The sequence below is a fragment of the Panicum hallii genome, chromosome 3 (assembly GCF_002211085.1).
Source record: "Panicum hallii strain FIL2 chromosome 3, PHallii_v3.1, whole genome shotgun sequence".
NCBI lineage: Eukaryota > Viridiplantae > Streptophyta > Magnoliopsida > Poales > Poaceae > Panicum > Panicum hallii.
This window is the reverse complement of record NC_038044.1, coordinates 34,836,486-34,850,324: the sequence shown is the minus strand read 5'-3', so window position 1 is coordinate 34,850,324 and position 13,839 is coordinate 34,836,486. Positions and strand designations below refer to the sequence as shown.

The 13,839-nt window shown below is 46.3% G+C and overlaps 1 protein-coding gene and 1 pseudogene across 1 annotated transcript; both read left to right on the top strand.

Moving 5' to 3' along the window:
• Positions 1–13,245, top strand: part of LOC112885406 — an 88,522-nt pseudogene extending 75,277 nt beyond the window's left edge.
• On the top strand, positions 11,312–12,634 carry LOC112884149 (52 kDa repressor of the inhibitor of the protein kinase-like). The gene is made up of 2 exons (XM_025949500.1): positions 11,312–12,467; positions 12,564–12,634. The coding sequence occupies exon 1, from the start codon at positions 11,491–11,493 to the stop codon at positions 12,451–12,453; it is 963 nt and encodes a 320-aa protein (XP_025805285.1). The 5' UTR covers positions 11,312–11,490; the 3' UTR covers positions 12,454–12,467; positions 12,564–12,634.
• Positions 13,246–13,839: the final 594 nt, after the last annotated feature.

Below are 13,839 nucleotides of genomic sequence, written 5' to 3'. Positions count from 1 at the left end.
AAAGTCTCTGTAGATGCCTGGGTCGGTGATGCCATTGTAGAAGCAGTCAATAATGTCCTCCTCCGAGATATTCGCAATGGTGGCGCGCACGTCAAAGAAATAGCGTGTGTAGGATCGTAGGAGCTCGTTACGTTCCTGTTTACATTGAGCAAGGTCGTGATGAGTACTTGCGCGGGTGATCGCCCCCTGGAAGTTATCGATGAAGACCTTCTTGAGCCACTCCCAGGAGTCAATCGAGTTATTGTTGAGGCTCTCCAACCATGTGAGCGGCGCAGGGTCCAAAGCCATCGGGAAGTAGATGACCTTGGTGATGTTGGAGCCACCTACGACTTCTATTGCGGTGGAGTAACAACGTAGCCATTGCTGAGGAGCTTGCTTGCCATCATACTTGGTGATCCCAATCGGCTTGAAGCCCTCAGGATACTTGTAACTGCTGAACCGTGCGGTGAACGCTGGAAAACGATCGCTGCAGTCAGTACCCTCTGTCTCGGCTACTTCTCTGCGCCTGGAATCAATTATGGATCACACATCGCATCCTTCATTGATTTTCTAGCATAGGTCTTCTAGAGGATTCCGATGATTGGCCTGTCGCGGTGTCACACCCGATTTATAAGAACATAAACCGAGCAATCATATATGCGCTAGGATCAAGTCACACATATATACAACAGAATCATCAAGATATCACAATACGTATCTCGAAATAAAAGCATATAAATTGTAAATGAATATCTATATTACAACTGAATCAAGAATCAGTTCAAGGAATGCGGAAGCGTAAAATAAATACATGAAGAACAGGGCGCCACAGGGACGTCGGCTGGGAGACAACGCCTAGAAATCGTCGAGTCCGCTGATGTAGTCCTCCCCGTTGCCTGGTACTGAGCAGCAGTCGAAGATATCCCAAGAGAACAGAAGAGTAGAGAAGGCAAGTGTGAGTACACAACTTGTACTCAACAAGTATAACACAACTATGAGGCTCTACGGTTAGCTGACTCAACTGCATTAGCTTTTAATCTTGGCAAATTTTATTAAAGCTATTTACTACAAGTGGATGAATTACCATAACCCAAATTACATAATCATTAATCAAAATTAACCAGGAGACTACTGAAAACCAAGCCAAACCACCAAAGGTAAACCCCACTAATCAGACGGAGGATCTGGGCCGCTCATGACCGTGAGCACGGCTTGTATACCAGTTTTACACTCTCGAGAGGTTGCACAACTTTACCCACAAGTCGTGAGCTACACTAGTTGTTCATCACACTTCCTTAGGTGAGATGACTAGTAGCACACTACGAGACCGTTACAAAGGATCACGTTAGTAAGGTGTAACCGCTAAGGTTTCTGGATCAGCAACGATGGGGCCCACCTCCGGGGGTACAAGACACACAGCACAGACCAAGCCGGAGGAGCAGGGACCATTGAAGCTTACCACTCCTCTTGCCCCGCAGGTAAGTTACTCCCAAATCAAAATGACCTAATTAGTAAGTCAAGACCGTCCCATTCCAGTCTTATGGTTGCGCGGTTGTCCCAGGTTGTCACTCTATGAACCGGTCCTTATGGAGAGTGGCCAACCAAGCACTAAGCACCGTGCTGGCCTCCTAAACCAAGTTTCTATAAAAACATCTTTTAACGAGACGTGAGCCGCTCAAGCACATAGCACAGAGGGCCACTCTCAGAATTAAGTTGCATATAACCATTAATCAAATTAATTAAAAAGGACCGAGATGTGTGAGAGCGCAGCACCTAGCACAACTAATCAAAATGCAACCCAAGGTATTTGATAAAGGATAAAAGTGGCTAGGAAATCCTTATAGGCATACAGTATTAAAATGCAGTATGAAATTGTATTTAAAAGTGATAGGATGTTCATGTTATACTTGCCTTCCTCAAAGTTCTCCTGCTGCCGCTCAAATTGCTCTGCAGAAAGGGGCTCCTGGTACTCGTCCAAAGGCTCAGCGTCTACTCACGATCGCAACGCCAAAACATGGTCCAGCACATACAAATAGATGCAGACAAAGACAAAAGATAAGAAACAGTACACCATTACATAGAAACAGCACACAAAACTATGATAGAACTGTTCTACGCATTACAACGATCGCGTGAGCGTGAAAACCAACTAAAACGGAGCTAAGACACGAAAACTAGAGCTAAAACAAGGTCCAGGGGCTTTTCTGTAAGAAAACAGGAGATTCTAAGGGGTTCTGCGCAAAACCGAGGGTCTAAACATAATTAAAGGCTAGATCTGGGGTCTAACCCGCAAAAAAACACCAGGGATGGACGGCGGACCCAATTTCCAGAAAGCTCAGGGGGCTCCGGCGCTAAAAAACAGGACTTAGATGGAATTTCTTTTAAACGGCGCTGGACTGCGGGTTGATTTCGGGAAAACCTAGGGGCTCTTTAACAAAATAGCCAGGCCAAAGGAGTATCTTCTAATCTGGACGGTTGGATCTAGATCTGATGACTCGGACACGTTCCAGTTCGGATGGTCCGATCTGGATCGGACCGGTCCGATCTGACAGGAACGCAGCCGGCGGCGGGGAGGTCGCCGGAGATTTGTTTCCGCGGTGGCGCGTCGCCGGAGCAGGGCGATCTCAGTGCTCCGGGGGTCAAAACAACTCGAGCTTGGATCTAGGAGGTTCAGCGCGACATGGGTAAACCACCTAGGGCTAAGGCGGGGCTCGGGAAGGGCTCAGGCTACGCGCATGACAATGGGGGCGGGTCGGCACGGCGGCATCGCCGGCGCGCGGTGTTCCGGTCGAAGAGAGGGCTAAAGGTCTACGACATCTAGCGCAAAAGGACCAAGGTGACATGCTGAGGCTCACCGAGGGCCTGAACGGATCGGAGGAGCGGCGCAAGCTGGTCGGCGACGAGGGCCGAGCGGCGGAAACGGGCGGCGCTCGTGGGGAGAGCTGCTGCAGGGGTCTTCCGGGCTTCTGATCTCCACGGATCAGCTCGGGGTGTACCTGTGGAGGTGCCACGGGGGTCAGGGGGGTCCGGGGATCACCGGCGGCAAGGAATCGCACGAGCGGGGCATCTCACCTGCGGCGGTTCTCGATCAAATTCCGGCCACGGCCGGACTCGAGGTCAAGGGTGGAAGGCTCCAAAGCTTCCTGGCAGCGAGGCGGAGCTGCTGCGGGTCTTGGCCGGAGCTAGGGTGCGGCGGAGCGGCCTGTCCACGGTGGGGCCGAGGGCTCTGCGCGTCAGGGTGAGTGGCGCTAGGGTTTGGGGCGGCTGCGGGGTAGGAGATGAGGTGCAGGGAGTCCACGGAAGCCAGATAAAGGCCGGGCCGGGGGTCTCGGCGTGCGGGCCCAGCGCTAGGGCTCACCGAAGATTTCAGGCGGCCGGTGCACGGGGAGGAAGAAAGAAGGAGAGGAGAGGGAGGCGCTGACGGGTGGGGCCAGAGAGCCAGAAAGAGAGGGGAGGAGGCACGGCTCGGGCTGGCCGATGGAAGGCGGGGAACGGCTGATGGGGCGAGCTGGGCCGATGGGCTGTTGGGCCGCGGGGGAAGGAGGGAGAGGAGGGCCGCGCGGAGGGAAAAGAGAGGGGGAATGGGCTTCTGGCTTCTTTCCCCTAATCTCCTTCTCTTTTCTTTTTCAAGCTAACTCAATTCTATTTGAATTCAAATGAGATTTGAATTCAAACTTAACCATTCAAACGAACAAAAGAGATGCACCAGCATGAATGCACAAACATGTTGATCCTAAAATAAATTTTAATTCTTTGTGGTATTAAATTTAAATGCAAGATAAATCAAGAAAAAACCTTAGAAACTTTATTTAAGCCAGAATAAATTCATTAAGATTTTGATATTTACATTAGGGTGTTACACGCGGGTTGCCTCCTGGAAGTGGCTGCTGCCTCCCGCCAGTGGCCTGACTCCCACGAGCGTTGTCGTTGTTGTTGCTGCGTTGAAGTCGAGGACGGCCGCCTGCCGTTCGACTGTGAGCCTGGCTGCGGCTTTCTCCCACGTGTTCTTCTCTAACGGTGGACGCCAGGTTTTGTTGATCAAGCTGAATCCATGCCCTCTGCGCGTAGCGAAGTGCTTGACGCAAGTTTGGATCGTTACTGCGCTCGAGTATAGCAGTTACCCTGGCGATGTTGGCCACAGGAGTTTTGAAGCCCCGCTCGCTCACGGCAGCGAATTCGGCGTCTAGCTCGCAATGCATAGATCGCATGCGCTCGTTGACCCTCCTACGCCGGACTGTGCGAGCTCTGTTCCTGGCCCTCCGTGCCTCACGATCGGCATCGTTTTCATCGCCGGTGTTGGCTGTGGCCTCATCTTCGGATATCACATCAAGTTCGATGATGGGTAAGTTGTCATCATCCTCGCCCTCCTCCGCCATCAGCACCTTGCATGATTCGAGCTCATCAGAGCTCGCTTCGACTAACTCGGTCGACTCCTCTGCCACGGTGGCTACTGGCCTGCCCTCCTGAAAAGGCAAGGGCTCAAGGTGTGCCACAAGTCGGTCTTTGTCCTCGAGTAAGTCAGAGAGTTTCATGCCCTTCCAATGCACAAAACGGCCCTCTGGAGTGGAGGTGATCATCAGATCGTTGTCACCAAGATAACCCGCAGCCCCCCGACGTGCGGTGGCTTCGGGCTTTCCGATTCGGCGTAAATAGTCCAAGTCCTTTTCCAATGCGGAGAGGGAATCGGAATCGTTGGCCTCCTGATGATTAGTGGCCAAATTGCGTAGACCGAGTCGTGATCGGCTACGCAAGTCCTCAGATTGGAAAGAGTCCAACCCGAGCAAGGTTGTTGCAGCGCTGGACGGAGTTGCGTTGAAAACGAACTCCTCCACGATCCTCGCAGCGGAACCTTGGGTTGACAAGTCGTCGAGATTATCGACGAACTCGTCAAGGTCACTATGAAAACTCACTGCAAGAGTTTTTGGCTTCATGGCGTCAATGGTGAACCGACGAAAACTGCCCGCGCCGTCTGCGATGCAGACCCATGAGCCAAAAATGAACGTCATGCCCTGGAGGGGCACAGCACTGGTGAACTTGAACGATGCCATCGAGTTTGCCGGTGGAACTTCGATGCGCACCCCTACCTGGCGCGCCAGCTGTCGGCGTTTTACCGCCTGCCCACCGAGGGGTATACCCGAGGTGGTAAGTTTTAGGTAGGGTGACGCCGAGATCAGGAACTCGAAGGTGCAAGCAACATAAGGTTTAGACAGGTTCGGGCTGCGATGTGCGTAATACCCTACGTCCTGTTTGGTTGTTTGTATTGCCTTTGGTGTTGAGGTTGTTTTGAGGGGGTCCCTGCCCGCCCTTATATATCCGGGAGGATAGGGTTACATGAATCCTAGTCTGACACTAGCCTAGGAACCGTATTCGAGTACAACTCAAGTAGCTTCCTTCTGTATCGACTAGTTCTACTTCGCATGCGAGTAGAGTACAATATAGATAAGGTATAGGATATGTCCTATCCCCTAATCCTGTATGAACTACGTTATGTACGCAGTCCCGTAGTCCCGGGTCTGACAAATACCACCCAGCTATTGCAACAGAAAATACGCAAATTGCAACGCAACATTATTTGTGGCATTATGGGTGAGATATGGCGACCAATTTGAAAAAGGTGGCAATAACACCTATCTATTGCAACAAAATTAGTGTTGTTGCAATGCTTTCCGTGGCGATAGGGTAAAAATCTAGTAGTGCGAGCTTGACATTCTAAGAGGTGACAGGGAGACGACGACACTAGAACAGGCCATTCATGGTTGGATCCTGTGGAAGAAGCGCGACATCCTCCTCAAGCCTACTGATCAGGCATCAAGGCCAGCATCTCTGCAACCTCCTCCAAGGGCACATAGCACGAGTCCACCGTCTCTGCCACCTATACCACAATATTCTCCTTCAAGGGCACCTACCATGAGTCCACAGTCACCTGCTTCATCTCCTAGGCAGTTGGCTTCTCCTCAGTCACCTCCTCCTAGGCAGTCTCCTCTTTCACCTCCTCTGCCGCCGGCAAAGAAGCAAAAGCAACCGCCGAAGAAGCAATCATCAGTTAAAGAGCGTTCGAAGAAGAAGGAGCAAACGAAGAACAAAGCTAAGGAGCCTGCTAAGCTACCGTGGGAGAAAACTTATGAGGAATATTATGAGGAAGCTAAGAAAGCGATTGACGAGCACTTCAAACCAAAGAAGCCAGAGAAGAAGGTACCCATAAATCCAGCAGATTCAGCCTTTTTCTTAAAAATGACCGATGCAAATAGGAGGAAATTCATTCCACCATCAGACTATTACCGCTCAATTACCAAATCATACGAGAAGAAGAAGAAAAAATCTGCTGGGTCGTCTGATGTTCCCCAGCTCGGAGCCCAAAAAAATCAATCAATTGAACCGCTCGCTATGCTACCAACAGAACAACAAGGGCTAATTGCTTTTCTAGGCACCTCTGGTCTCTCGGCGGCTCAGGTTGCAGGGCGTGATGAAATTAGAACACACCCCGGAGTTGCTAAATGGAACTATGAGTTTCACAAGAGCCTTGTTCCCCTGAAAGTCGTGCTTGTGTTTCCGACAGAAAAACGCAGGCTACATGATTACTACATGCTCGCTTCTAGCCATAACAACTGCATGCTGGATGTATGGATTAAAGATGAAGATTACTTTCATGGCAAGGAAGTGATGTGGTTGTATTTCAAAGAATTATACCAACTATACCATCAAGACGCCCTCGACATCAGTTTTGTCAGCACCTGCCTTCTGTAAGTGGTGTTCTTCAATTTTCATTTACATAATTAGCGAATCTTATTACATGCCCTCAATCTATAGATTCCTTGTTTCTTTTGTATCATGTAGAATGGAGATTCAAACTTCCAGGAAGAATGACTACTTTCACTTGGGCTTCGTCGACCCAGTGGTTGTGAATTGCATTACTCTAAAGGACAACCCTCAAGGGCAACCCTCAAGAAACATTTCATAACTTATACAAATTCTTATCCATTTAGCATTACAAGCAGAATATAGTATTTTCTTACAACTTTCAGTGAGTGTTTTCTGCCGTGTAACCCTTTTATTTTTGTATAATTGAATTTTTCTAACCCTAACAAAAAGTGGCTCTGTATAATCTTGTAGTAATTACTGGATATAATTAACATAATTCCTTACATACGCTTAGCGATTGTTATGGACTCATTGAAGAAAAAACCAGAACTTTACCAAGATTTAACCGACTTGTTGAAAAGATAATTACTAATTGTGATAATTCCTTACATGTGCTTAGCGAACTTTACCAAGACATGACCGACTTGTTGAAAAGGTAATTACTAATTGTGAGAATTTCTTACATGTGCTTAGCGATAAATATATTTATTCGTTCTCGGTCATGTGCAGGGTTTGGGAGAAGTTAAGTGAAAAAGAACCACATAATTTCATAAACGAACTTAGATTGAAGACAGACTTTCCGGTACATGTTGGATGCTGCTTTGCATGTTTTATTTGTTTTATTATATATTCATATGGATACCTGATTATTTGTTTTGTCTTAAAGTGTTTGAGGCAGGCACAAAGTAATAATTTATGAGCATGCTATGTTTGCGAGAACATTCACACTCTTGTAGGTCCTTACAAGACATATACTTCTTGGGAAACGGAAATAAGTAATAAACAATATTTTGCAATGTTTCAACAAATTTTGAAAAATATCATAATTAGTATTTTTCACTTTTTTTATAGATCCATAGGATGCGGAATCAGCTCCTTCCACAAGAAAAAGTTTTGGCAATTCAAGAAGCCATGGCAGGATTTATTTATGAGCAAATCGTCAAAATAGATGATGAATTCCACTATGATGGACACATTCTTAATAGAAGTAGTTAATATAGCATAGATATCATATAAAACTTCGTTGCACTTTGTATGTATATATCTATGCATGTTTCACTTTGTTGCACTTTAGTGGTGAATCCCACTTGCTATGTATATGTGTGTGTGTATATATAATATATAATATATCAGTGGATTTCATACTCAGCTCAAACAAGCGCAAGTGTATGAACGTATAGTAATACTATAAAATACTATGTAATTTTGAATATGAAAATATAACTAAAACAAAAAAGAAATGAATGTAAAGGAACATAGAAAAAATAAAAAAAAAAGAATATTTAGTCCCATCCTGGTTGGTAACACCAACCAGGACTAAAGGGCTTCTTTAGTCCTGGTTGCCAGACCCGGGACTAAAGGCCCGGGCCTTTAGTCCCAGATTGGCGGTTCCTGTTAGGAAAGCAGGATAATGGATGTTTCCCAATCGGTACTAGTGAGCCTTTGTGTACTCAGTGACCCTGTCCAGCGTACACTCCCACTACACATAACACACGAAAGCATTTGTCATACAAAGAAAGTGCAACAGCGACATGGCTATACACCCTTTTTCTAAGCCATCACACAGTTTGTGGTGCACACGTGCTGCTAGGTGTTAATTAATGTACCATGCGTGAATGCATGCAGGCGTTGTATAAGATGGAAGCACGGAGGTTGGGGATACTAGACGTGCCAGCAATCGGATGTACTCCAGGTGCGAGAGGCCCCATGGCCAACAGAGGATGCAACGACGCTGCCAACTCCATGGCACAGACCTTCAACAAACTCCTTAGGGCTGAAGTGGCAAGAGCTGTCACAACCTCCATGCCCGGCATCAGGGGCGGAGGGCCCAGTGTGGCGAGGTGTGGCGTTCGCCACACCTCGGCCCGGCCCAAGCGGGAATACCCCGGTCCCCGGCCCAATTAAAATGTGTAACCCTATGCGACTATCCCCAATCCCCAGTCCCCAGTCCCGCCTCCCGCCTCCCGCCGTCCCGCGCTCCCGCGGCCGCCGGCCCGCCGCCGCCGCAGCCCGCAGGCCCCGCGCGCCGCCGGCCCCGCGCCGCCGCCGGCCCCGCGCCGCCGCAGGCCCCGCGCGCCGCCGGCCCCGTGCGCCTCCGCCTGCGCGACGCCGGCCACGCGCGCCGCACTGCCGCAGGCCCCGCGCGGCCGCGCGCCTCCGGGCTCCGGCCTCCGGCCGCCGCCGGCCCCGCGCGCCTCCGCCTGCGCGCTGCCGGCCGCCCGGCCCCGCGCGCCGCACTGCCGCTGTGCCGCAGGCCCCGCGCGGCCGCGCGCCTCCGGGCTCCGCGCGCCGCCGGCCCCGCGCGCTGCAGGGCTGCAGGCCCCGCGCCGCCGCCTCCGGCCCCGCGCGCCGCAGGCCCCGCCGCCGGCCCCGCGCTAGGTAGTTTGGCAATTGGCATTTGGCAAGGCAATTTGTTTTACCAAATTACCACCACTGTAGTGTACTTTGTAAATCAAATTTAGCGTTTTCTGATGGGTTGTGCTTATTAATTTCTACAGAGCTGTGACCGATTATTTTCACGTTTAATATACATCTTTCTATGCTAGTTTACTAGGCTTGAATTAACCATTTTTACCTGAATATGGTGTGAAAATGAATTGTAGTGCTAAAGTTCTTGACTTCAGTTTGGTAGGAGCAGGTTAGGGACTTTTCAGTATGGTGGCACTATCATTTTTCTGGCTATTTCTTTTGTGCTGCAGTACCTCGGTATTTTCTCCACTATATAGATTTTTCTTTACCATGTTAGGGTGTAAATAAAAATTGTTGCGCTCGAATGCTCGATCTAGCTTGAATATTGTGTTTATTGCGTTGTATATTGGAATGTTTCAGATAAGCCAGAAATTGATGGTTTAAGGCCGCCCGCAGCCCCGCGCGCCGCCCCGGATCAGAAAGTAATTAGCATGTTGCCACTCGATGGTGATGCTTCCAATCCAAGCTCTAGCAGAAAAGGGAAAAGAAAGGCACAAGAAAGAGGTGAGAGAACTAGTATTTTTTGGGTGTTGTATAGGATTGGGAAGTTAAGCTAATTTACTTTAATATGAATTTGACTATTTATTTCAGATCTAAAGAGCTATTTTAGTCCATTCGTATCCAGTAGCATAAACCCAAGCACTCATGGAAGTGAAGTTGGTAATGCCATAATAGAGGAGGAAGAGGTGGTGGAAACTCATTTGGAGGACACCAATACCATAGACCAACAGCCAGGTAGCAATGAAAATGATCAAAATGATCAAGGTACAATAATTGAGTTCAATCCGGATTATATCATTTCTGATCCGGGGCTTCGGATTCCAATTGAGCAATTTAGTCCTAATATTAGAGATGAAATTAGGAGGGCTTTCATGGAACGAGGTCCAACTCAACCTAGTAGTCATGTTTTTCCTAGAGGAGAAGATAAAAGGCGCTTTCGAAAAGAATGGTTTGAGAAATATAATTGGCTGGAATATAGCTTGGTGAATGATAAGGCTTATTGCTTTTGTTGTTATCTTTTTAGAAGAGTTGGTGTAGATGATGATAAATTTGGTTATGAGGCATTTACAAAAGAAGGCTTTAGGCAATGGAAGAATGCCTACTTAGCACTCCGTAAACATGTTGGTGGCCCTAATAGTGCTCATAATAGATCAAGAGCGGCATTTGATGATTTTGATAATCAAAGGGCAAGTGTAAAGGAGAAAATTATAGTTCATACCAAAGAGGCACAAAAGAAGTATGAAACCCGTGTAGATACATCTTTGGCTATTGTAAGTTATATTGCCTTGCAAGGTGAACCGTTCCGTGGACATGATGAATCAGAAACTTCATTGAACAAAGGTAACTTTCTAGAATTTCTTGATTGGTACAAACTAAGAAATGAGGAAGTGAGGCAGGCATTTGAATTTGCTTGTCCTAAAAATGCTAAAATGACTTCTGGAACAATTCAGAAAGAACTTGCCGAGTGTTGTGCTCAAGCGGTTACCAAAGTCATAAAAGAAGAGATGAGTGGTTGTTTATTCTCTATTCTTGTTGATGAATCTCGTGATATATCAGTCAAAGAGCAAATGGCCATAATAGTCAGGTAAACATCCGCTTTTATATCTTATATTCTTGTTGAATGTTGATGAATCTTGTTATAATATTTCTAAATATTGTGAGTTTCTTCATATAGGTATGTGAATAAAAAGGGGCAAGTAGTTGAAAGATTTTTGGGTATCAAGCATGTCAAGCTAACTACATCAGAAGCATTAAAGAGAGCAATAGTGGAGGTTCTTAGTGCCCATGGTTTAACTATTGCAAAATACGAGGCCAAGGGTATGATGGAGCTTCTAATATGAAGGTGAATTCAATGGTGTTCAAAAACTAATTCGTGATGAGAACCCATATGCTTTTTATATCCATTGCTTTGCTCACCAATTGCAGTTGGTAGTTGTTTTGGTTTCAAAGTGTTGTTCATCTATAGAGGATTTCTTTGACTATGTGGATATGATTGTGAGCAGCACTAGTGCATCTTGTAAGAGGAAGGATTTATTGATTGATAGTCATCATACAATTGTTTTGAATAAGTTGGACAGTGGAGATATTTCATCAGGTAGAGGACAAAATCAAGAAACATCATTGCCTAGGCCTGGAGATACAAGATGGGGATCTCACTACAGGACATTGCTTCGTATTGAAACAATGTGGGACTCAATAATAGAAGTTCTGCAAGTGGTGCATGATGAGGAACGTAATCCATCAAGGGCAGGGGGGTTGGTGCCTATTATGGAGTCTTTCAGCTTTGTGTTTATCATGAAGATGATGTTACAGATCCTTCGCATAACAAATGAGCTATCTCATCTGTTGCAGAAGAAGGATCAAAATATTGTTGAGGCCATGTCTTTGGTTATTGACGTGAAAACACGTTTGAACAATTTGAGAAGCGAAGGTTATGAGCCACTACTTGAAGAAGTCAAAATATTTTGCCAAGAGAATGATATCCCAATACCAAATATGGAAGATAGTGTACCAAGATTTGGTAGATCAAGGAAAGGAGGGAGAAACAACATCACTCAAGATCATTACTTTCGTGTTGATACCTTCTTTGCTACCATAGATGCTATCACAACAGAGTTTGATCATCGATTCAATGAGGTATCATCGGAATTACTTACTTGCTTTGCTTGCCTTGATCCTAGAGATTCGTTCTCTAACTTTGATGTGAATAAACTTGCTCGCCTCACGGATATATATTTGGATGATTTTTGTTTTGATGACCGGAAAAGAATAAGAGACCAGTTAGAAACCTTCATTATTCATGTTAGAAGAGTTGAGGCATTCAGAGCTTGTTATGACCTTGCAAGCCTAGCAATGAAAATGGTTGAACTTAAGAGGCATGAAATATTTCCCTTGGTTTATCGCCTAATTGAGCTGGCATTGCTGCTACCAGTAGCAACTGCATCAGTTGAAAGAGCATTTTCAGCCATGAAGATTATTAAAACTGAGTTGCGGAACAAGATGTCCGATGGTTGGCTTAATGACTTGATGGTGGTGTATATTGAGCGGGAGATATTTAAAGGAATTGATCTTGAATCTATCAAGAAGGCTTTTCAGAAGAAAAAAGATAGAAATATGCAATTGCCAAAGTCTCCTAGACGCAACTAATAATAAATATACCGGTATAACTCTATACTCTAATTGTGTATCTTGTATTACATTTAATATTTTAACTCTAATATTTCGTTACTAATTTATGTTGTCTCTTTGTTTGACAGCTTCTTTGGTCCAATTGTTGATTTGATGCGTACTTTACGTATTTTTCTTCATTTGAGGTACTTCTGAACCATATTTTTATTGTGAACCTTTATTTCCGTATAATATTTGAACATAATCTAGTAATCCACCGCCAGTCCGCCAGTCCGCAGCCGTAGGCTCCCGCCCCGCAGGCCCCGCGCCCGCCGCCCCGCAGCCCCGTCCGCCACACCTAAAATTTTCGGCGTCCTCCGCCACTGCCCGGCATGAAATACTCCACAGGAAGCACCTACAACGTTATCGCTGACTTGATCAGCAACCCACTCGTGGCAGGTTTGCATAATCTTTTTGGTGAAAAAAAATTCCTGCTGGTTGATGATTCAGCAAGATTATTGTTTAGTATTCTGCAGTTCGAAACTCAATTGATTGATCATGTGTGTGACATTCAGGGCTCAGGGAGGTCGAGAGGGCATGCTGCGGATCAGGAGCGCTGAACGCGGAGGTAATGTGCAGCATGCCAAACACGACCTATCGTTTGGATCGCGATGAGTACATGTTCTGGGACAAGCTACAGCCTACGCAAGCTACCTATGAACGTGGGGTGGTCGCAATCTTCTACGAATCACAGAAATAGATCCCATCAATTTTGCAGGGTTGATTCCATGCATAAACACTGCTATGACGCCAGAGGTCTATTCCATGTAATAAATTATATGCTGGGCCTGCAGCATATAATCGATCACTACCTAAAAAGTAATTTCGCTTCTGCAGGCAGATAATAAGAGAATAATGATGCAGTCCAAATAATTTATATATGCTGTGCGTTAGTATGATCGCAGCTGTGGGAAACTAAATGAGGATCAGGTAGTAGCTGCATAGGATTGTACTCTCATTGGAAAATAAGGATCAAGCAGTGTTAATCCCCAGGCTTGCAGCTAAAAGTTGGTCAGCCATTTGTATTCTTCATGTGTAATCTATTTATCCGTCGCTATATATGAATGTTATTTGCATGCATGGTAAGATACATATATGGTCTACAATTTATTTTAAAGCTAAAACACTTGAGACATATATGGTCTACAAGTGTTAGTTTTACTGCATATATATTTTCATTAGTTTAAACAGCACACTAGTACAGAAAAAGCCTTTCATCCACCCCTTTAGTCCCAGCCAAGGTTGGACGCAGGACTAACTAATGAAAGCATTAGTCCTGAATCCAACGGTTAGGGGAGCAGGAGTGCTCTTTAGTCCCGGTTGGAGCCACCAACCGGGATTAAAAGTCTATCTTTAATCCCGATT